The sequence below is a fragment of the Lagopus muta genome, chromosome 25 (assembly GCF_023343835.1).
Source record: "Lagopus muta isolate bLagMut1 chromosome 25, bLagMut1 primary, whole genome shotgun sequence".
NCBI classification, from domain to species: domain Eukaryota; kingdom Metazoa; phylum Chordata; class Aves; order Galliformes; family Phasianidae; genus Lagopus; species Lagopus muta.
Genome location: NC_064457.1, coordinates 480,502 through 504,193, shown reverse-complemented (window position 1 = coordinate 504,193; position 23,692 = coordinate 480,502). Strand labels below are relative to the sequence as shown.

The 23,692-nt window shown below is 48.5% G+C and overlaps 1 protein-coding gene across 2 annotated transcripts; it reads right to left on the bottom strand.

Moving 5' to 3' along the window:
• Positions 1–108: 108 nt before the first annotated feature.
• ACLY (ATP citrate lyase) lies at positions 109–22,883 on the bottom strand. 2 transcript variants are annotated; one of them, XM_048926781.1, is made up of 29 exons: positions 22,752–22,883; positions 18,260–18,429; positions 17,277–17,399; positions 16,224–16,286; positions 15,435–15,625; positions 14,678–14,757; positions 14,049–14,183; positions 13,056–13,170; positions 12,493–12,629; positions 12,001–12,062; positions 11,725–11,842; positions 11,417–11,571; positions 10,894–10,984; positions 9,772–9,801; positions 7,993–8,134; positions 6,010–6,178; positions 5,470–5,574; positions 5,023–5,219; positions 4,772–4,853; positions 4,316–4,426; positions 3,854–3,981; positions 3,587–3,680; positions 3,198–3,352; positions 2,793–2,943; positions 2,098–2,241; positions 1,763–1,876; positions 1,231–1,313; positions 1,040–1,116; positions 109–864 (listed from the first exon to the last, which is right to left on the bottom strand). In XM_048926781.1, the coding sequence occupies exons 2-29, from the start codon at positions 18,416–18,418 to the stop codon at positions 770–772; spliced, it is 3,306 nt and encodes a 1,101-aa protein (XP_048782738.1). In that variant the 5' UTR covers positions 18,419–18,429; positions 22,752–22,883; the 3' UTR covers positions 109–769. The 2 variants fall into 2 exon arrangements, with proteins under 2 accessions (XP_048782738.1, XP_048782739.1); XM_048926782.1 differs by lacking the exon at positions 9,772–9,801.
• Between the last annotated feature and the right edge of the window lie 809 nt (positions 22,884–23,692).

The following is a 23,692-nucleotide window of genomic DNA, read 5'->3' as shown; positions in this document are numbered from 1 at the left end:
CCCGTTTTCTCTCCGTGACGTTTCGGCTCTGGGGCCGCGCTGAAAGGGAGGCAGGGGAGCTTTGGCTGCTTTTACGCCGCAGTCGCCGCTCAGGAAGCGCCGCCCAGCCGAGCAGTAGCGTCATTTATTTGAGCTCGTTACAATACAGAGAGGAGGCTGAAGTCACTACCGAGATCGGGTGAGGCGGAGCCTGGCGGCCCGCAGCAGCTGAGCAGTAAATGAGGAGTTACATAAATACAGGCACTGGAATAAGTGTAGTTTCACAGTTTAACAGCAGTATATGGTACAACTTTACATCTTAAATTACTACACTGCAGGTTGAGTAACAGAGGTTATAGAGCAGCAGTGGTCCCGCTATTCAGAGTACAATTAGACTGATGAACACACAGTAAACAAACAGAAACAGACCCCGAAGCCCGCACTGAACAATCCACAACCCTCAAATCAGCACTTATGGGAACTTCCCCCGCTATCAGGAAAAGCTCAGGACAACTCTGAGCCCCCAGAACCATGAAAACCTTTCCTGGAAACAAAAATAAAACTAAAATTGAAAAACAAAAATAAAGGGTGAGAAACAGTATTAAATACAGCAGGTAACACGGAACAGCACACGTTTTGGCTTTCGATTAAGTTTCTATTCCCACAGAACAGTTGCTTTGCACAGTTTACTAGGCAGCTCCTTGTCTGTACCAATGGCCTTCATACATCAAAGTCCCATTTCTGGCTGTCCTCTGTGCAGGTTCCCCCCGCTGCTGAGCAGCACTGAGGATCACATGGTCATGTGCTCCGGCAAAACGTAGGAGATGTCGTCCCACGGGTGACGGTACAGACCTTGCTTCAATCTCTTCTGATCCAGGTAGTGTCCTAAAAGGAAAGTCTTTGTTACAGCGCTTCTGAGCCTCCTCCTCCTCGGCCTTGGAAGGATTTTGATTTCTGGACTCCTACGACCGGTATTTCACAACTGCCAGCCCACACCTCCACCTCTGCCTCCTGTTCATGGCAGCAGGGCACGTCCCTGCAGAAACCACAGCAAACTTACCGATGAATCCCATGCTCCTGCCTAGTACAAAGATGCCATTAAGAGCTCCTATATCAATATATTCATCAGCTTCCTCCCTGGAAGAAAAACAAAGCAACTACTCAGTGTTTGGAAACCCTGGCCCCACACAAGCTGGCAGTATGGCTCCTATTGTTAATTACAGGAGCACAACCCAAGGGAGAAATACTTACCTTGTAAAAGAGCCACAATGCCTGAGCACATCAACAAAGGCAACTCCAATAAAGCCATCTACATTCAGGATAAGATTTGGTTTCTGAAGGAAATACACAGACAAAGATGTCAACAATGGGCAGTGATGTTCACCTGTAATTTCCACGCTCGGGGTAGTTTGGAGGCTGCCATAGCTGTGGACATGCACACCAAGTGATATAGAAGGCTGACTGTGAGCAATAGCTGTACTTGATGCACATAACGGCCAAGCAGCCCCAGCCAGGTGTGTTTCACTTCATCCACAGAGATTCTCACCCCTCTGCCAGCACCTGTGTGCTACCCACAAGGATCTGCACTTCCAGACCACGCCAGGTAACTCTGATAACAGGTTTTGTTCTGCTCAGTGCTTTCTTGCTGTCCAAATGTCTTCAGCCTTATTAAACTGTAGCTGCACTTCAACAATTTGTTAAGCTCTGCCATTAAAATACAGCATTAACTCCTCCCCCAGTAAGAAAAAGTGCTTGTGAGCAGATAAATTCCAGCACATTTCACCTTGGAAGTTGTAATTTTTTCCACTTCGAGCGCATAATCCAACAGCGGAGTGGCAGGGAAATGCTGCTTCACGTAGTCCTTGAGAATCTGAACTCTCATGTCTGGGTTGTTTATCTACAAGTCAAAAACAAAGTTAGCAATGCATCTAACAGGCGTTTCATGTAAGATCTGCAATTTGTAGCTTCAGAGCTTACAAGTCCTGAGAATTCTGCCTAACGCTGCCTCTGAGAGTTGCTGGTTTCCTTGCCTTCATTTCCTCCCCGTTTTTATAAAGAAAACCAGAGCATGCACAATAAAAACACCTCCAATATGTACTAATAGTGCAGTTTGCTTACAGATTTGACTCTGTGTCCAATGCCCATGATCAGTTTCCCTTCTTTCTTCATCTTATTCACAAACTCCATAGGGATAATCCCACTGTCAAAGGCCTTGCTGAACACTTTAGCTGCAGCATCCAGCGCTCCACCAAACCGGTCACCCTGGGTTCAATACACAAAGAGAATTACAGCAAGAACTCCACAAGCAAAGGTCCAAAACAAGCACAGGATCATCTTCCCCCTCCTCCACATCTGCCAGTGTGGCAATTATGAAATTAAAGTTGGGCGGGCGCCTGGGACAAAGTGTTTCATAACTCAAAGAAGCGTCAGTGCACAGCACAGCACCCCCACTGCAGGTGGCAGAGGGGAGATCCAATCTGAATCATGACTTGTCAGTTCTAGAGGACATCAGGCAGCCGTGAAGGGACAATTCTGACAGCAATTTGGCTCCTACAGTCTCACACATGAGACAAGATAGTCATGTTCATGGAAATATGGACTAGATGTCAAACCTAGAACAGAAACTGAACAGTAGGCTTCTTCCAGTAGATTTTCACTTTCATCAGCTGTAAGCGTGGAATTTGGCAGAAATTCAGACTATGGATGTGCAGACAGGAGCTAGTGCTTAGCTTGCAGCTGTTCCAAATCCCAGCTTACTGGTAATAAATCTAGGACTCAGTAGCATGTAACAAAATTGAATCTGCAGTGCTTACAATAGTAAGAAGGCCTGAAGTGAGACTTGACACAAGATCTTTTCCAGCTCTTGCACAGACAATGGTGTTGTGGGCTCCAGACACAGCAGGCCCGTGATCTGCTGTTACCATCAAACACATCTCAATGAACTGGCAGGCATACTTTGGTAACCTGAGCAAGAGAGAGACTGAAGTCATTTACTGCAGAGATCAGAGTAACAAAACGCCCAGCGTTGCTCTGGACAGTAACTCTACTTTAAGACAGAGGAGCAGTGGGATCACAGCAGCCATCAGTGCATCCCAGCACCTGTCTTCTCAGAAATGAGTGGAATTTATTCCCTTTCCACTGGAAATATTGAGACTGTAAGACTATAAACTACAAGGCTTCAAGCTAAAGGGTCTGGGCTTCCACAAAAGCTGCCTCACCTCCTTTGAAACCAGAGCAGGCCCAGAACGCCTCCAATTCCCATCTCTTCTTTGAAGACTTCAGTGATTGGCATGCCAGCATAGATCAGTTCCTGCCCTCTCTCATCACAGATGCTTGTCATGAAGGAAGCCGGCTTGCGGATCAGACCCAGCTCCTGGAATCACAGCACAGAGATGATCCTAAACAATCCTCTTCAGAAACAAGGGGCAGCAAGACTTAAACTTGCCTTCAGGGCAGGTTCCACAGCCTACAACCAGCGCAGCCAGCAAGCGCACTGACAACACAACAAAGCCTGAGCCAACACCACTAATGCTGGACACTGAAAGGACACCAAACATCTTGTCTGGTGCCTATGGAACCAAGAATCAAGTGAAGTAGCATAGCTCACCCGAGCCCAGGAGTAATCCATTGGCACAGTTGGAGGAGGAACTTCCTCAGCTGGCTCAATCACTCTTTTTGCCACAAGATCCTGATAGACAGACCTGGGGGAGAATCCTTTTGTTAATTTAAGTCCTTTTGAATGACAGAAGAGATGCAGCCTTAGTCCAGACCTCGAGAGCCCAGACTAAGCAGGAGTACCAGAGCAGGAGAATATTTCTCAACCATTTAAAGTCAAGCACCCTAGGAGTTTTCATCTCCTGCTTGAGCAACTTACTGAATGACCTCTCCCAGCTCATCAAAACTCCGGGGAACAAACACACCAGCTTCTTTCAGGGCTTGATTCTTTGCAACAGCAGTTTCAGAAGCTTGGTTTGCACAAGCCCCTGCGTGGCCAAACTGCACCTACAAACAACAGAAGAGACAGGAATGCAAGTTGGACTGGCTTACAGGTAAACATAACTGAACAGGAAAGTGGTCGCAGGAATAGCAGTGACTGCACAATCTGCCTTCTTGTTTGGCCTGACAGAACTCTTGGCTGCAACTGGCTGCTCTAGGATGCTTGGGCTGCATCTATGAATGCACTGAATTCTTTGGAGCCCTCCAGTGGCAAATTAAATAAGCACAAAAAGCTTTTATTACTGATACTTCTGCATGCATCTCTGCTAAGGCTTAGGTGGGAGGAGCTGGCTTTCTTCCCCTCCTGTCACAAATAAATATACCCCACTTCTGCACGTACCTCTGAAGAAAACATGGTGGCACAAGTACCAATACACCAGCACACCACTGGCTTGGTGATGCGGCCTTCTTTAATACCCCTACAGATCTTGTACTCTTCTGTGCCTCCAATCTGTAGGGAGAAAGAGAGTTGAGCTCTTTCAAAAGCTTTGCTTTTTTTGTTGTTGTTTGAAACCAGCTCTGAGATGCACATGGAAACACTTCTTGGCCCTGCTGCACTGAATAATGGCTTCAGTCTCAGAATAAAGTCTGTTTTTAAAGTGAGACTGTGTTGAATGCATTCAATTTCTTCTGATTAAAGAAGCAGGAAATAAAACTTCAGATTTCTAATAACAGTACAAACAGCTGCCACTTAGTTATAGCTGCTACTTACTATTTATTCTTGCTGCTAGGTCAAACTCAACTGCTCAGTTCTGGAAGCATCCTTCTCAGATAGCAGAGAAATGGCCCCACTCACCTCTCCAAGCACCACAATCATTTTCACTCCTGGGGTATCCTGATAACGCAAGACGTGATCCATAAAAGTTGAACCAGGATATCTGGGTGAAAAACAGGGAAGAATGAGAGAAGTTCATTTATTTCTGGAAAAAACCTATGAAACAAGACAAGTTAGCAGCCAGCCTGCCCTTCACCCCAGTTGACACTGACAGTTCAAGAAGCTGCTTCTGTTCACTGACATGGAAAGCAGCTTCTTTGTTAGACTCCTACCTGTCTCCTCCAATGGCCACCCCTTCATAGACCCCATCAGTGGTTCGGGAAATTATGTTGTTGAGCTCATTGGACATTCCTCCAGACCTTGAAACATAAGCCACGCTGCCAGGACGGTACAGTTTTGATGCTAAGATATTATCAAGCATGCCTCCCGTGTTGCCTATTTTGAAGCAACCTGGTTTGATCCCACCAACCTACAAGAAAATCACAGAAAGATGTAAAGTCTTTTAAGACAGACAGGAGACTTAGGAATGTTTCTGCAAAATGGCCTTCTGTCAGTGTTGATACAAGCAGTGAAGAAGGTAACATGACCCTAAAATGGTCAACTAACACCTGCTTTGTATGGCTACACACAAGCTGGGTGGTAGGATATACTTCATCCCTCGGGGAAAATGATGTGAAGATTAAGACAGGATTAACAAGGAGGGAGGTCTCAGTTCTTACAGTTGCAGGCCCGATGATGGTGACTCCTTTTTTATCAGCTGCTTTGATCAGCTTCCGTGTCAGTGCCTCTGGAATGCCCTCAGCAATGATGGCAATGGTGCGGATCTGCATCGGGACAAAAAGAGCCATCAGCACCCCAAACAAACTCTGCAGGCTGCTGGGTAGTTATGGGGCAGAAAAGCTCAGTGCACAGATCCATAACCTGCTGCAGTCCTCTCAGCAGCCTCACTGCATGGTTTAGATGATTTTCTTCCCCTTGCACATCAGGGAGCAGCACTGTATTTCAAACAAAACTGATCACTCTCAGACAGAGGTGCTGAGTTTTCCTATAACCTGCAAGCCCAGCATTAGGATTTGCTCTACAACTCCAGTATCCAAGAGTTCACAAGGAGTTCGAACTGAGGTATTTATTTGGAAGCTGGGACACCAAGTTGGTTTGCTGATATCATCATGGTTTAAGAAACACTGGTACCCTGTTCCAGAAGCAGCAGCACAAGGTTTAATTGGTCTTCCTTGAGTTTCTTCTTCCTCCTCACTCACCTGTGGATAATTCATCGTCTCCACAGTGCTGTCATAAGCAGAGCGTAGAGACGCAAAGTTGATGAGAACATCCACCTCTGGGTGCTTCCTCATGGCATCAGACATGTTCTTGTAGACTGGGATCAAGATTTCCTTGTGGCCCCAGTAGAACTTCTGCCTGTGGTCACCACTATGAAGGGGAAGATGAAAAAGCCCTGACTTTTAAGGCTTCTGGGAAAACAAGGGATACAACGCATGCAGATAGAGAGGAGTTTACAAACCCCAACTCTCAGACACCAAGACTGACTGCGAGACACTCACTAGGAAGTGAGTACATGTGGGGAGGGACCATACTAACAGCAGAAGGTTCTTCAGAGTATAGAACAGAGCAGCGTATGGAAGGAGACGAGCTAATGGGGACAGAGGCATCCAGCAAGATGAATAAGCTCTCCCACAGTGAAGTTACCAGAGCCTTAATTCTACTCCAAGCTGGAAGACAGAATGAGGCACAGAAAGAGTAATGAATGAGATGCATGCAAAGCTGCCTTACTGGACTGGAATGAATACTGGATTAGGGGAAGACAGGAAACCAGCATCTGTGGCCAGCAGCCAGGACAGCAAGGTAAGGGCCAGTCAATTCCTCTGCAGTGGGACTGCCCACCCTGCTCTGCACATGCTGGGGGAGAGGCATCTAGGAAAGCTCCTACATGTTGTCTGCTACATGTGGTGGACTAACTGGGACTCCTCCAAGTCTCTACTCAGCCATTTAGGAGTTCAGAAATACTGGCCATTTCCACACTGTTACATTTGCAACAGAATGTTCCAGCTTTTGGCAGCTTGGCTTGCTCCAGAAGGTCAAGCAGAAACAGCTGATTAATAGATAGCCTTAAGCTTTTTATCCCTATGGCTTCCTTTCATTAAGTGACTGCAACACTGCAAGGGGCCGCTGCTCATCAGCAGTAGCTACGCCTGCAGTTCATCTCAGCACCCTGAGGTCTGCATTTGTTGAGAAGGTATTTCAGAGCTGCAATCATCATCAGAGCTGCAGACCAACAGCACAACGGACAAGAGAGGCAGTACTCTGCAGGAGGGAGGTTGATCAGCTATCAGCTCTCCTGGATGTCTGTAAATACCACAGAAATTAAAACAAGCCTCTTCCCCTTCCATGCTCTCATCTGTCTCAGCAGCAGGCCAAGTCAGTCGCTCCTTTTCTGTTCAGCACTCGCTCTGTTCAACAGGAAGGCTTTCCCCACCCTTCACATGAGGGGCAATGGAGCAGCTTATGCATCATCTCAGCAGCCATGGAGGAACCTCCTGGGGTCAGTCTGAAACTAACTTCTAAACCCATTAGCTGAGGGGATAAGGCCAAAGAGGGTAAATACCTCAGTGTGATGGAGTTCTCTTGAAGGACCCACACACTTCCTGCCTGCTAAGAAACTGCAACTAATAGAGGAGACAGTCAGAATCAGGATCTATTTAAATAATTTGACAGGACAGATTGCCTTAGCCTGATTAGCAGAGCTGCTCTGACTCCAGCTAATATTTGAAGGTAAAAAAAAAAACCCACCAACTGCAACAGGTACAAATCAAGGTGTCAGACAAGTAGGCAGCAAACAGAATCAGCAGAAGAGCCCATATGTGTCTTTAGTGCCTCTGCTAAGCTAGTCAGCTGCTACAAGAAAGTCCAACTAGCAAAACCTTCTTCACTTTGGAATGAAGGAACAGAACTTGGACACCCTTGGAAAGAGCATGATGTGGGGCCTGAAACAGCTCCATGTTAGCTGTACAGCATAACTCAGAGCAGCCTGAAATCAGTGACTGAGGGAAGCAGGAAGCAGTCTGCAAAGCCAACCTGATGACAGGGAGCAGAGGAGAAAGTGTAAAAGCAGCAATGAGAACTAGGGCAGAACTACACTAAAGAACAGAGGCTGGAGGAGGAGAAAGCTAAGAGGAGTATCTGAGGGGTGCAGTCAGAAAAACACCGACGTTAACACAGCTACTTACGTGAATGGATAAACCATGGCAGCTACGGAAGGTTCGTCCCGGGAGCAGATATAATCAAAGTCCAGCATCCCCTGCACAGCTCGCGTCTGCATTCCCCAGATGATGGCTTTGGTGTGACGGCTGAACAGGGTTGTAGCTTTACCTGCTCAGAAAGAGAGCGGGGGGGAAAAAACACCAACACACCCCGAATGTATATTTGTGCAAGACAGAAGTTGAAGCTTTGCTAATGTTTGCTGAAAGCCTCCCAGATCAGCATATCCCCCCACCCCAAACTAGTTCCAACAGCTGAGCTACAGGATGTAGTAGACACACTGCCCAAATTAAGGAAGAAGCTGCAGAAGCAGCATCCTCCTCTTCCCAGGATTCTGAACACAGCAGCCAAGTTTTGGGTTTCACAAAGTGGACAAGTGCAGAATCACAGGCTGGGAACTGGTGTAAGGCTGGAGAGACGTGAAGTGAGAAATGCCTCCTCCTCACATCCCTCCCAGATGGATTTATTCTGCAAAGCTGAAGAGGAAGGGAACTTCTGTTGCATATGGCCTTCAATCTGCAAGAACCACGGGAGGTTTGCTTCCTGCATTTGTCAGGGTGCCATACCAGCACGGTGGTAGGAAACAAAAAGCAAAATGCAGAAAATGAAAGAGACACAGCAAAGGAGCACTACATTACTCAGCTTTTGTTTTCAGTTTCTGATATCAGGATCCAACCTGATGGCTCTAAAATTGTATTTATAGCCCAAAACTTTGGCTTTGAGGGGCAGAGTCACAGGAAAGGCAACAATTCAGCTAGTGAAGATGAATTATTTAAGTACATTTGCACCACTTGTCTCAGCAAGATGTTGAGTTCCTCCCTTGGACTCCATACAGAGATCATTTTAAAACTAACTCTGAGCTGATCCATCTGCTGATCTCAGCGAGTCTACAGCTGATTTCTTTTAGGCTTCGAATAAAGGTAGTCAGCACGAGGGAATAAATCAGATGGTGTTCTCCCAGCATTAGCAATACATCAGTCCCTATCTTCTCCAACACAACACGTTCATAGTAAAGATGCACTGCTATGCAACTTGTGCCTAGGAAGCTGCCCACCCTACAAACCTTTCCAATTTATCATCTTGCAGGTGCCTACAAGGAATAATATCAGTAGCAACAGGAAAACACAGGATGCAAAAGGTGGTATTGTTTGTCCCAATTACACAAAGAAGAATGAGGGCCTCATTCTGCCCATCTCCACTCTTATGGTAGGGAAAATAACTGGAAACTTCACTTTGCTTCAGAAGCTTCTCATCCAGCACTGAGCTTAAAGTTCCCATAATTTCACTGGGCGCAAGCTTTAATGTCTTGTTGAACCAATAAGGCAACAAGAACCTTTACTTCATTCCTTTACTTTCTTGTGCCCTCAAGGCTCATAAGCAGGACAGCTGCTCTTCTACGTTTCCCTTTAGTTATTATTCAGCAAGTCCTTGCTGAAAGCAAAGGTTGCTTTTCGCAGTGTGCAGGGCTGTTTTTCTCTCAGTGGTTGTGGGAGCAGAGGGAAGGAGGAGAGAAGCAACTTTGAAACTTGTCCTCCCATCCCCGGGAGGAAACGCGTATTTTGTGCAAAGGCATCTGTGATCTGCACTTCAAAAACAACTGGAAGACTGTGCGAGCTACAACTGCTGGCAGGAGGGAAGGGAAGGACTAAACAACACTGCCAAATTTTGGAGAGAAAAAACAGCAACAAAAACTGAGAAGTCAGCTGCCAGCAAGGCCAGACACACTCAGGTAGTCACACATGTCCTACCTGCACCGGGTCGTGGAGCTGGGACTGAATCTGTTGAAGAGAGAATCACTCATGCAACAATATGACACAGTTGGCTGCTGTCACCCCGCAAGGCCACGTGTGGCACAATGCTCACTGCAGCTTCCCTCCTCCCCACAGCTCTCAGAGCTTTTGGGTTTTGCTTTTGTTAAAAAAAACACACAAAAATCCCACACGCAGACTGCAGCACTTCCTGCTGTACCTCCTCTCCCAATCCAGTGTTCTCCACACCACAAGATCCACAGCTCACATTTTCAAAGCACTGCTTATGCAAAAAGTTCTGCACGCCGTGATTAAGAGAGCAGTATTTCTATTTGGGTGCTGTGTTCCAGTGGAGTCAGATCTGAACCCCACTGTCATCACACTGTTCTGCTGCCAGTGAGATCTCCATCTCCTCACACTCAGGGGAGCAGCGGAACAGCTCCATATTCTGTCCCTACCCTCCAATGCAGTTTGCTCTTACCCAGAAAGGCTTCCAACAAATACAACCAGAAGGCCCCCAAAGCTCAAGCATGTCACCGTGCTAAAGAAGCCTCCTACAAACTTAAAAACAAAAACAACCAAAAAAAAAAAAAAAAAAAAGCAAAAGAAATCCCACCACAGATAACAGAGGAACCCCAGATCCTAAATGTTTCATTACTGCATCACAGCTCCTACTGAACTGACAAGGCTCTCAGTGCTGTCTGGAGATGGCTCATCCTGAAAGCTGCAACACATACCAAGGACTTGGTGCATACCCACACTGCTCCAACAGTGTTCCATGTTAACACCCCAGATAACTAAATGGAAAGCAGACCTCAGTGCAGCAGCCACAGCAGAGATGCTACACTGCTGTCTGCTGGCCTCACGTAAGGGAACGTGGCAAAGCTGCAGCTCTGAAGCGGTGGCGATTGCTTGGAAAAAAACCATCACCACAGATGAAGGTAGCTTTGACTCACCTTGTGCACGAGCTAATTGCACAGCAAGGGACAACATCCTACAAGCACTTAAAAAGGCAGACAAATACTGCAACATTACTTTTGTTTGTATCCAGAAAAAGACCTTAGTCAAGTCCACATTCCTTTAGAGAGGAACAGAACTGCTAGCAACCATTTCTGGACTTACCAAGAGGTGCTGTAGGCTTTGCCTTCTTGGCTGGAGCAATATCATCAGGTTTGGATTCAGAGAAAGAAGCTGTTCTGCTTGGTGCTGGAGTCTGAAAGATTCAGAAGCCAAGTCAGTAAAGGACAGCATACCAGATAAGGCTGCCCAGTATCAATTTCTGGGGCTTCTAAAAGGAGATGGTCACTTTAACTATGCTACCCCCCAAAGAGACAATTTATAGATATAGATTCTATATATAGCATAGAAATATTTCAGGCAAGAGGGAATACTCCTAAATGACCAAGTTCCCAGTAGGTAAAGGAGTCCCATTCTTGCTGTTGAAGGATCACATTTTCTGCATAAGTGAATACCAGATGGCCCTTCTTGGAAAATCACGCAAGCAGTCACCAGTTTGCCCTCAACCTTTTAACTGCACAAGCTGACAGTGGCTAACATCTATGTCTGACCCAACCAGACAGAGGAAGCTGCTTCCAGGAGGCCCCTCACAAGCATTCCCTTCCACAAAGGGGGTGGAGGAGCTCACCGATGGGCTGCCGCTGGCATTGAGGAGGAAGTTGGCAGTGTGGGCTGCAGTGGGTGGTTGGTTGGGGATGGGTCGATGGCCAAGCGCCATCCCCACAATCGCAGTCATGTGAGTCTCTGTGCCAAAGACATGGATGGGGATCCCAGTGGTCTTCCCTGCACACGAATACAAGAACAGTCAGCTTTAGGCAGAGGAAAAGGAACCAGCATCTGCCAGAGCAAAGTATTGAACTTCAAAAAGACTCCAGCCAAAGCAGGTGGAAAAAACAAGAGAAGAGAACAACACGGGAGGAAGTGGATGGTCCTTACCAACTTCTCCCATGACACGCAATCCTTCCTGGTAGTTCGGGCCTCCTCTCCGCACAAAGATCCTCACCTCATGCTCTTTCAGAGGGCCTTGGTAGTCCTTAATTGCTCTAACAATGCCCTGAGAAAGAAACAAAGGACAGGTGAGCTGGGAAGCCCAACATTAACACCGTCCTCCTCATCGTCTCAAGCACTACGGGAGATGCACAGCCAGAATTGGCACAACGTGACCTGGACAGAATGGTTTGGGGCTGCCAACACTCCCAAGTTGTCACACACCTTAAAAGTGGCTGCAACGTTGGTGAAGTTAGCAATGCTGCCTCCAATGATCAGGATTTTGCCTATGAGAAAAAAAAACGAGCATAAATAAAACAGCATTAAGAACACGTTAAGAACACAGTGCACCTACTGTAAGACCATGAAGCACTGCAGGACTGAGAGGAACAACGCTGTGGTTCAGACTAATTAACAGTTTGCAGTAGGCTGTGTTTAACAGAGCCTGGAAGATGAGTTTTGCATCAGGCAAGAAACTTTCTGATAAGAATCTCTTCAACCACATTTGTGCTCTTTGGTACATGGAAAAATACAAACTGTACCCCTGAAGCAAGAGCTAACAGAAATCCATCGCTATCTGACTCAGAAGGCAGAAGTATATTAAGACTCCCAGGTAGCTCTAAGCATAGCAATGCTCCAGATTGTTTAGTTTTTCTCCTATATACTTTGAGCTGTACATCCTGGCTAGTTAACTACAGCCCCAGTCCCAGGTCTTACCTTCAGGGTGTTTCTCTCGAGTCATGAGGGAGAGAATAGTCTTGGCATAGTCATAGGTCTGCTGCTCACTTGGGGCTCCTGAGTATTCGCCATAGTTTGCCAGTTCATTCACACCCCCCAGGTCACAAATAGTGTCACTATTAAAGAACAGAAATAATTTAAGAGACTAGTTATAATTTTTGTGTCACTACAGAACATCCCAAATTCCTGTGAAAGCACGACTTCAGGAGGTCACACATCCACTGAGAACAAAGCTGTTCTCTTGGTGCCAGTCACGATTAGCCTTGTTAGACATCCTGCACGTGATGGGAGCCACCACAGCAGCCACACGAACATTAGGAGCTTTCAGCCAGTCTCTTTCCCAGGTGAAGAGAAGCTTAATTCAACCTCCCAGAGTCAAATTATCACTTCTAAATGACACTGCGTTCCACATCCTAGGGAGACACCTGCACAGCACCTTCATTCCAGGCAGGTCCCAAGCAGTCACAGCATGGCAAACAGTCCCTCCCCAGAGGCTCATTTCCATTGCAACACCCCCTGCACCCCAACCCTGGCTACGATACCTGTAAACCACAGAGGCACCACCACCAGCCACCATGGTCCAGATTCTGCCTTTAGGGTTGAGAATAGTAAGTTTCAAGCTGGCTCCGCTCTTTGCATCCAGATCAGCAATGTAGGCTTCCTGCAGACACACCAACAAACATTATTTAAGCGCCTTTCTGGCTTTCCTTGGCTAATACCTGCATGCTGTTCTTTAAACCACAGTGCTAGTGGTGCTGGGTCCAACTTCCGGGCATGCAGAGCTGCCCCATCTTTTTGTCAAGCTGAAGGAAGAATGGGACTGCAAACATCTGCTCTGACCTCATCTGCAGACCGAGACTGGGGAAGTACAAAAAACAAACCCTACACACCCACAGCCACCTTCTCTCCAGCTGTGCTAAGAATGTAATCACCAAGAGAGCTGTAATTTGGCTCAGTGTGGTACTCCTGCACCACAGGGTGCTCGCCTGTTGTGAAGCACTTCACTGGGAGTTCATTAAGATTCTCAAAGACACTGAGATAGTAACCTTCACAGTGACTTGCAGAGGGATGATTCAGAGAGACAAAAGCTGAACTAATACATTTAAGTGCAAACTGAGTTAAGTGTTGGCATCCAGCAAGCTACATTGAGGGAAATAGCTAAATGGATTTCTTGGCCATGTTACAAAAACCTTTTCCAACTGATGCATAATTATAATTAATGAAACAGGAAAAAAAAAAAAAAAAAAAAATCAGGGAAAATCATTTTGAGGAGTAGCAGAACCCAAATAAGTAACAGAACAATTAAGAAGAGAGTTCCAATAGTTCCAACAGTTGTTAAAGCTGGAGAGAAGCTACATATGGAGCTACTGCAACTGGCAGTAGAAACCCTGACAATTCTGAGGGAAGACTCAGGCATTTCAAACAGCAGCAAAACCCTACACGAGAGAGAAGCTTCACTGCTACGGACACACAAGCAATGAAGAATTAATCCTGCAGTCCACAAGGGAGGAATTTTGGCCAGAGCAGCTGGTTACTTGCCTCTGGGTAGGCTTCCCTGCCGAAGGGAGGGGGAAACTCCACATCCCCCCATTTCACTTTGCAGATGTAGTCAGCAGTTGCATCGATCTTTGCAGCCAAATCAAGGATGTAGACACCATCCTTAGTCACGACTTTGGAGAAAAACAAACCAGGATTAGCTGTGCCTTGCACAGAGGGACACGCCACCCATTTGCTCACAAAACCCAACACCGGGTAGCATTAAAAAATAACGAGGCCCCCTTTGATCTCCTTTCTCCACATCAATCATTTACATCTATTCAGAAAACCCAGAGAGTTCACTTCACCATGAACTCGTGATCGCAGTGATCTGGTTCAGGTGCTGTTCTATCCTGAGCCGTTCTCACGTGCTTCACTTCTACTTCCCAACCTTTCAAGGTATTGTTTGCACTAGGAGATCAGATAACAGAACACTGCCTCCAAGCTCTTTACATCTCATATTCATTCAATTCATAGCTCCAAGACAAGTCACAACCACCTCTGTACCTGTTTTGCATATGCCACTGTCATGAACTACACACAATGGAGAAGGCTAATCCACACCTTTCAATATTTTAGTACAGATAATAGCAGGTCCTACATGTAGGCTCCCAACAGCTCTGGTTACCTAATGGATTGATCTCGAGGTACGTGAAGTACAGATCTTCGTAAAGATTGAACAGGCCACAGATGAAGCTAGCCAAGATGCTGCAAAAGAAAATTAATTAAACTCATTAAAGCAGCCAAATATGAAGTACAGCCTGCTGTGCCTTATTTGTATTAGCCTCAAATCTACTCTGTACCAATTTATTTCATTCTCATTCATCTTCTCTGGAAGAAGCCTGGATGATGACTCAAGGAAAGACAGACCTTGGTGACTCATCCTCATTACACTCCAGCAAACTCCGCTGGGAACACATTTGTGAGCAACTGTCTTGAGCTGCTCCGCCTGCTTAATCATCCTGAGACAGAAGTGCATCCTTGTCTCTCACTGACAGATATGCATCCTCGTCAGAACTAAGCCTCCTGAGCTGAGATGGGGAGCAGACTGCAATAAACTATGTTAGTGACAGGCTTCTACATGGGCACAGAGATCAAAATTCAGTGTGCATCTCCACCTCCTCAGAGGTCAAAGCTTCAGTAGATTTAGAAGTGCTCCTGTCAAATGAGGGCTGGAAGCACCAGGAACACTCACTCTCAGTGCCACAAGAGGCTCGGCTAAGGTCAAAGAACTCAGAATTAGAATGCATGGAAGATTCCTGAGAGCTGCAAGAGGGGTAGGAGAGCAAGTTTTAGGAGGCAGCACTGTGAATGGACATTGCAGCAAAATGAAGATGAGCTTCTGGGTGGCTGGCACGGGAATTGGGCATCTGATCCATACTTACTCCTTTTTATCTGCTGGTGCGTGCTGCAGGAGATGCTTCTTCACGTCTGACTCATTAAGCTTTTCATCCACTGCTACAAGCAGTTTCTGAGCTTTGGCATCAACATCTCCCACATCCACACCTCCCTCGTGGTAGAAGAGGACATAGTCTCCCTCCCGGGCAGCATAAACGCAGACATAGAACTCTTCCTCCTGCACCACAGAGCCAGGCACAGCAATTAGCAGTCACACCCAGCAAACACCTTGACGAAGAGGAGCTCCTATCAGCACCAGCAAAGGAAACTGAGCACACTTGGAATGCTAAGCTTTCCAGCACTGCCCAGACCCCTCCCAGGAAGCTTCATCCAGGGACAACATTCTCTATTTCTGGAGGAAAACGCTCCTATCTCACACAACCGGATCCTTTCCTGGTGCAGTGAAAGCACCTGCAACCAAGGTAATTATACCCTTCCCAAAACCGTGGCACAGAACAAAGATTTCACCAGCACAAATTGAGACATCCCACACAAAGCGAGATGGGAGATTCAAGGATCTGCCTTCTGCCTTCCAAATGGGTCCCTCTGCTGCGATTTGTAACCTCCTCCCAGTGGAGTAAGAGCAACCATGGCTATTAATGACTCTTTGCAGGGACTAAAGCTGTGCCAGCATGCAGCTTTGACAACATGCATCACTGTCAGCTTAATAACCCACTCCCAAGCTCCTGCTTTTGCCTCTGTACCAAACCATCTAAGCCACACACCAGCCAGAAAAGATTGAGAAGTGCTTTTAAAGCTTTAATTGCTTAGCCAACCTGTTTGTGGGGGACGAAGGGTTCAATCAGAAAATTCTTCAGGATTCCCTTTGCATTAGCAATCTGTAGGCAGAAAACAAGGCAGGCACCAATAAATACTTGTCCAATACTCACATTTATGAGACCATAAGGCAAGCTTAAAGAATTAACACTACCCTAATGAACCAATTCCTCCCAAACACCTTTCCACCACGTTTCCAGGGAACCCACTCCTCCCCATAGCAAGGTCTCAGGAACCTGCAGAGGTGCTTTCCTGCCATCCCAACCCAAAGCATCCCAGCACAAGGGACGTGGCTGTGGCAGGTACCACTGCTTCAGGAACCAACATCATTGGTCACAGCCTTCCCTTTAGATGCAATTGCTGCATTGTGCAGAACAGCAATTTCAACACCCATCATTTTTCTGATGGGAGGCACACAAGATGCAGTTGCCTGCTGTTTCGTAATGGCCTTCAGGCAAGTCTCACTGGCTCAGCTGCCCAGCCTGATGCTGGAGCCAGCAGCAAATCAATCACAGCAGAGCAAGGCAGCTGCTCCCTTGAAGCAGCAGAACTCCTGAAACACAGAAACTTGGATGGCAGGCATTTCTTTATCATTAGCATTGCAGTAGCATTCCCAGGGCAATAAATATTACAAGACAGCACCACACTAAAAAAGGACTTGAAGTAACACCCAGAGAACAACCAGAGCACTGCCTGGCTACAGTAGGAGGACAATTTTATGACAGCTTCTACGCTTGTCTTGTTAAAACCTCCTTAGATATTAAAGCAAAGCAGCCATGCCAATTAGACACAGCATTCGAGCGATCAACTTCTGATTCCCCAGAGCAAGGGATTTTCAGAGCTGTGCTGACTCCTGCTGAACTGCTACACGGGCCCCCGACAGCAGATGGTAGCAGGAGCACCAAGTTAACAGCACGCCATTAACAGCGCTTATTTACCAGGAGGTTCACACACAAAACAGTTCCTTATTTGTCCTGGTGTCAGCACAGCACGCCCTTCCAACCCCGCAAGGCAGAGCAATACCTGCAGACCTGTTGCCAAATGCCACTCACCGTGGTTTCTTGGCCCAAACGCTGCTTGAGCCAAACCTTCACCTGATCCAGTGTGAGGTTAATTCCAACCAGCCCCAGCTTCCCACGCCGCTTGATCAGCTGATCTGGCTTCACCACTAAACGCTGCAGCATTGTGCAAGAGGGATTAAAGAAAGAATAATTAGAAAGAGAGTTGGGTTGAGAGATTCTCTGCAGATGGCAAAGTGAAAAATTCAGTTAGTTTAATGCAGCAAAGTCCTTGCTGTGTCCCTCAGTCCTTTGTTTTGTGCCTAATGTGTTGTAGCAGGAGATGCATTTGCTTAACAACTGTAACACACCTGCCTTTCTTTTCCTCCCATCTCTGCACTTTGAGTAGAGCTGCTTTGTTTCCCCTCAGAGAGGACTGTAGTCAGCTCAGTCTCTGCTGATCATCAGTTCTAGGTTTTTGATGGTGGTGCTTTGGCGTGGCTTTTTAGTGAACTAAGTTCTTCCAATGTAACTGTTAGGATGGCATTTCTGTAAAGCTTCACACCAAGTAGCACCCAGCACCCCATCCACCTGTAAGCCTTTGTGAGATACACCATGACACCAGCGTTCCTCCACCAGCAGAGGCACACATGGAGAAGCCATCGGAGGTGTGGGACGCCAAGCACAAGCACATCACCAGCTGCTTACAGTGGCACAATGCTGCCACTCCATCCTCCGCATGCAAGACTGGCTGGGTTCAGTGTCACACACATTTTAGTCACTTGACAGTGCTTCTTCATGCTATACCTACAGGAGGCTGCTCCCAGGTAACAGGCTTATTCCTGCTCCCAAGTTTTGTTGTTGTTGTTTGTTTGTTTTGGATAATCAGGCCCTGTTGAAGGTGATAAACCTCGCTTCAAGGGTGTTGTGCTTCTTCACCAGGGTCACAAGCACTGCAGGGCAGCAGCTACGACCAGCCCTTCAGGAAGCACACAGGGAGCCCTGCCTGCCCCGGGGAGGCACAGCACAGCCCTCACCTCGCTCAGCAGCCAGGGGTGGTCCTGGGTGAGCCGTGCCCAGTCGGTGTCCGGGGTGACGCGGGCATACTTGAAGCGGTTCTGGATGGCAGAGGACGTGCAGATGTACTTATACAAGAACTCCTTCCCCGTCTGCTCAGAGATGGCTTTGGCTGACATGGCTGCCTAGACTGGATTGAAAAGCAATTTGTCAGAGAAGTCATCAGGAGAGAGCGCTTCGGCCAAGGGGTCACAGCTGACAGAGGCTGGAGCGGCGCCTTGTGCTGAATGTTGTCACTGCTCCCCACGCACAGCCCTGCGGCAGGGAGTAACAGAAGCACCCTGAGCTCCTGGCAGAGCTGCAAGGCACGGCCACAGAAATGAGAAGCTGCTTAAACTCCAAAGAAAGCAAAGCATCTGAACAAGCCACTGAAGGCCAACTGACCGCCCATGGTATCACAGAGCAGAAGCCCCACTTCTGGCCATAACGCAACACCGGTAGACAAGTGCTTCTCTGCCACAGCTTCCTCAAAGGACAGGAATTCTGAACAGAAGGCAACAAAGCCTAACACTACACCAGAAGCAAAACACACAGCAGTCTCACAGAGAAACAGTCTGTAATATGCAAACAGAAATGGCCAGCCACATCAAGAACCTGGGTGTTGAGCGGCCTGCAGACATGGCTTCCCTGCTTACAGAGCAGTTAGATATTTACTACACAAAATCCTACCCACTGCCAAGTCCTTTTTTCTTACCCATCTTTGCCCCGCGAATGCCACAGAACTGCAGGAGTGTAAGCTGTGCTGCAATTGCACTGAAAATTAAAGCATTAGCAGATTTGTTTTGACTGCTGAACCTCTATAAAAAGACAGAAGGTTCTGCAGGAGACAGAATAGTTTAACCACCAGAAACAAACTACAGTTTGCTGCATCCAACTAAGAAGAATCTCAAGCTGGTTACAGAGCTGGTTCACAGCTATCCTTTGTTAATGACGGATCAATTTCACCTTATTCTGAGACAGCTTTTTTTAATCAAAAAGGACCATGTGTGCACCAGAGAAGCACTGACCAAAGGCTCACAGCTTGGTTACATGGCTGGCCAAAAGCTAGCTGGGGAAAAGGACTGTCCAGAGCTCTAAAAGCAGCTGGATGTTGGGCTGGGAGGTGGCACAGCTGTAGAACACACACCTTACTCTGCAAACATTCAGTTCCCTCAAACAGCATTCCACTACCTCTGCCTTCACAGCTGCACACACATCACTAAGCCATCTGTACCGCAGCGCTCAGAACTTTTGATTACAGTTTTCAGTCTGAAGCAGCGTTATTTCTGGGAGCAAATCCCTCCCCCCAGTTACCTGCAGCTATTAATTTTGCCTGGCAGGAATGCTCTCGCTTCCACAGCTCTCAGAAATCCATCGGCTGCTACCAGAACAGCACAATAAAGGCCAGTCCCAGAGGAAAAGCAGCACATTTGACTGCAGTAAGAGCATATGGGTTAATAAACGTTTGCCATTTGTATTTTATCCTGAAGAAAGAAAACACAAACCTATGGATTTTGCATTTCTCCAAGGTGACACAGAGTCCTTGAACAACACTGCAGTGCATATTACAAATTAATCAAAAGCTGGCATTAGTTATACCAGTGACCAAGATGAAATTGTCTGCAATAGTAGAGAACCAGACCCAATGACCTCAGTCTTACTAAAAAGAGAAAACCTAGAGGATTATCGAATAGGAACAGATGAATGTGACAGATCTGTGTGTGTCATGCTGGCTGTCCCAGGCAAGAGAACAGCCCATGGTTTTTTACACTTCCCAACGCATTAGTGAGTCTTTAATCCCTCACGCAGTTCTTCCATGCTCCAACTCAGCCCATCTCATGGGACAGACAGCACGAAACAATGCCTTCATTCTGCTGAACTGTTCAGCTAAAAGATCAGCAGATAAAGGTCCGACAGGGCATCAGCAATTCTGACCCGTCTGTGCGTGCGCAGCTCCTCCATCGGCCAGAGGGGCCACAAGCACAGCAGCTCCACCACCAGCCGCACTGCTGAGCAAACACCGAGCAGAGCTGTGACTGCCGACCTGCAGGCAGCTGAGGAACAGAAATCCCTGCAGGTCCCCACAGCGAGGCAGGGCTCAGCTGTCCTGGAGGGCTTTTCTGCAGCTCCAATTGATGCCCACAGATGTAATGGCTGCACCGCTGGAGGACATCGGGGTGGGGTGGGAGAGCAGAAGGCTCCTTTCCCTACCCCAAATACAAACTATAACAATGTTCTCTCCTACTGACTCACTCCTGAGATGCCGCTCTGTTTATGAATCATTCATTAAGTCCAAACTGCAGTTTTCCTGTGACTTCAGGTCTCAAATCCTGCAGGAGCTCTGCTGAGCAGAATCACGTACCTGGCTGTGGGTTGATGAGAAGATCACAGTAAAAGTTCTTTGTGGATGTACGAGCAATTTCCACTAATGATGCGTGTTTGTTTACTGAGGCTCTAAAACAAACAGTTTACCTGCAACAAGTCAGAGACCTTTCTGAAAATCATCCACAGCCAATGACGTAAATGAGTGCAGGTTTTCAACATGCCTGGAGCAAGTAAAAGAAATGGACTGGATCACATGATCAAGGGCTCAGAAGTACCTGTTCCCTCACAACACAGTTTGCCAAGTACACAAAAAAGTTACTCTTTAAAGTTTCTCAAGCGTATTGAGGAAAGAAAAGATACTCAGTGTGATAATGGTAAGGCAGACAAAGGTTACAGAGCAGGATGCTGTTGTGTTTGTGTGACAGCTGATCCATCCGCCCCAACGTACCAGTGATCAGCTGAAGGCAAAACAATAAAAACCAGAGAGGAGATGAAAAAAAAGATTTAAAAAAAAAAAAAAGGCATTGTTGGCAATAGAATCAGTGTAAAGTCCCTTTGAATACTGAACAGAGCGGATGGTGGGTGAGCACAGCCTACCCATATAAGAAATACCTTTTAAAGAAAGGACTGATTTATCCCCTTAAGCCCTTTCTGGTCTCAGAGGTGTAACTCAGTGAGCCTCACCCCTTCACAAGCACACAGAACAGGGCTCCACACGTGGAATTTGCTTAGCCCCAAATCACTCAACTCCACTCATACCCAAACTGTGCTTCCAAACAATTCCACCCACCTGGAGAGATTTCATCCTCTCTCCTCCTGAGGATTTTAAGTCACGTAGTAAAGCAGTGTCCTCCCTTCATCCCAGGTCATTTATTAACACAGCTCAAGATCAGTCAATATTTCCTGCCCACAGCAGCACAAACAGTTACGTCAGCACCCACCTGGCAAGCACGCTTTCATCAGATGGCAGAGGGGCTCCAGAGAGGCCCCACAGCAGCCAATTTCATGGGTCAGAAGCCTCAAGAAGCCTCAGTGCTGCACATTGTGAAACTCCTGGCACTGGGCTGCTGTGATGCAAGCTGCTGTCATTCACTAAGGTGGTGGGAAACATGCTCTCTACAGACTCTGAGCCTTCAGAAATCAAAATGCAGCCAAGGAAAATAGCAGACCACGAACCAATTTAAGCCAGGTTAACAGAGAGCTGAAGACTGGCTCCAGATGTGCTGGTACACGCCGGGCATCAGCAATGGGATACCTGGAGTTCTATCTTTAAAAGAAAACTTAACCTGAAACCCCATGAGCTTCTGCTGTGTGGGTTTATTCCCCATCACCAGGGATTAGACAGCATTAGACAGGAGAGCAACAGCCTGAGTTCCAAACACAATTAAGGAAACAAAGCAACTGCAAGGATCTACAGCAACATATTTAGAATGCACGCAGTTTTTCAGTCGTTGGATGCTCAGCCAGACGGCAAATGTAGTTTAACAGAGGGAAACGTGAACCCCGTGCAAAAGGAAGAGAACTTCCAAAGCTGCAACACAAACAGATGCGTGCAGGTAGTGAACAATGGGCTGGAAAGCGGCCACGCAGCGGCCGGGTCTCAAAGCCGCCCATGGAGCACAGGGCAGCCCGGGGCTCCTCACACCGCTGTGACACGGGCTGAGAACGGAACGAGAACCGCAGGCGGGGGGGAGGGCGGCCTGCCAGCGAAAAGGTATTCTCGCTCTGGAAGATGCGCAAACGGCGGTGCTTTCGGGCCGGGCTGCCTCCGCCCGCACAGACAGAGCTCAGGGCGCGGGCGGGAGCCCTTTCTCCCGGCTCCCATCAAACGCCGCCCAGCAGCCCGAGCCCGGCACGGCGCAGCGGAGCTCCCGCATCCCTCCATAGAGGGCGAACCTCGCTGCGGCCTCAAGGTCAGGGCGGGAGCGGACAGCGCGGGGCCGCGGCTCCCAGCGCCCCATTGTATCGCCGGAGCCACAGGGACGGCCGGGCCCAGCGCCGCCGGGTCCCTTCAGAGACGGGCGGACATCCCCGCCCAGGCCAGGCACGCGCCCCCCGCCACCGCGCCCCGGGAGATCCCAGCGCCCCCCAGGAAGAAGCCCAGGGCAGCCCAGCCCGCCGCGCGGAGCTCTGCCCGCCACCACTCACCTGCGCCCGCTCCGCGCTGCCGCTCCCCGACGGCCGCCGCCTTTTGTTCGCTGTGGCGCGGCACTGCCTCCCCGGCCCATCGGCCTACGGGCGCCGCCGCCGCCCATTGGCTGCCGCCGCCGTCACGTGCGCGTTGCCTGAGCGGCGCCCGCGCTCCTATTGGTCTCCGCCGGTGGGGCGCGCCCGCGCGGCCTTGTGGGAGTCGTAGTTCCGCCCCTCCGCCCGCCCCCGCCTCCCCAGCCTCCCCCCCTGCTTTCGTCCCCCCCGCTCTCTGCCGTGAACCCCGCACCGGGACGCGGAGCTGCCGTCAGCCCCGAGCACAGAGCCGCGCCGCCTCCAGCACCGCCAGCTCGCTTCCCCGCCCGGTTCGTCCCGCCTCTGCTGCTTCCCACTAGCGCTCAGCTCCCGGCAGCTTTTTTCCTACAGACCCTCTCAAGCTCTTTCCCTACGGCAGAGGGTTTGTCGGACCGCCGCCTCCCTGGGACGTGCCGGGCCGTTGTGTCACTGCCCACCCCCGGCCCCGTCCCGCAACGCCCCGGGAGCGAGGCGCAGAAGCAGCGGCTTTCATCCTCCCGAGATGAGTCCGGGCTGCGCTGAGCGCATCGCACGAAGCCGCGCCCGCTCTGAGTCATTTCGCTGGAACAAATTGCTCCAAACATTCATCTTGTCAGGGCCTCATCCGAGGCCAAAATAAAGTCGAGACGAAGGCTGCTGATGGGAGAACCAGAACATTCTCTCGTTCGTCAGCGCCGCTGCCCAGAAGGACTGGATGCTGCAATGTGCCGCGAGCTCACAGCGCGATGCTGACCGCTGTCCGAGGGACCCCGCAGAGCTGCAGAGCGCTCTGATTAAACTCTGCACTCCAGTCTCTTTATGGCCACGCAGCTGTTTGCAAACAGCCTAAGCACCAAACCCGAGCCGGCAGCCGATCCCCGCAGGTC

Excerpts from the sequence above, each read along its gene's own strand:
- ACLY (XM_048926781.1), bottom strand. The coding sequence starts at position 18,418 with ATGTCAGCCAAAGCCATCTCTGAGCAGACGGGGAAGGAGTTCTTGTAT. Across the intron at positions 5,220-5,469 it reads CCATCATCGGGCCTGCAACT|GTTGGTGGGATCAAACCAGG; the intron begins GTAAGAACTGAG and ends ATTTTCTTGTAG. Across the intron at positions 4,427-4,771 it reads TGATTGTGGTGCTTGGAGAG|ATTGGAGGCACAGAAGAGTA; the intron begins GTGAGTGGGGCC and ends TTCTCCCTACAG.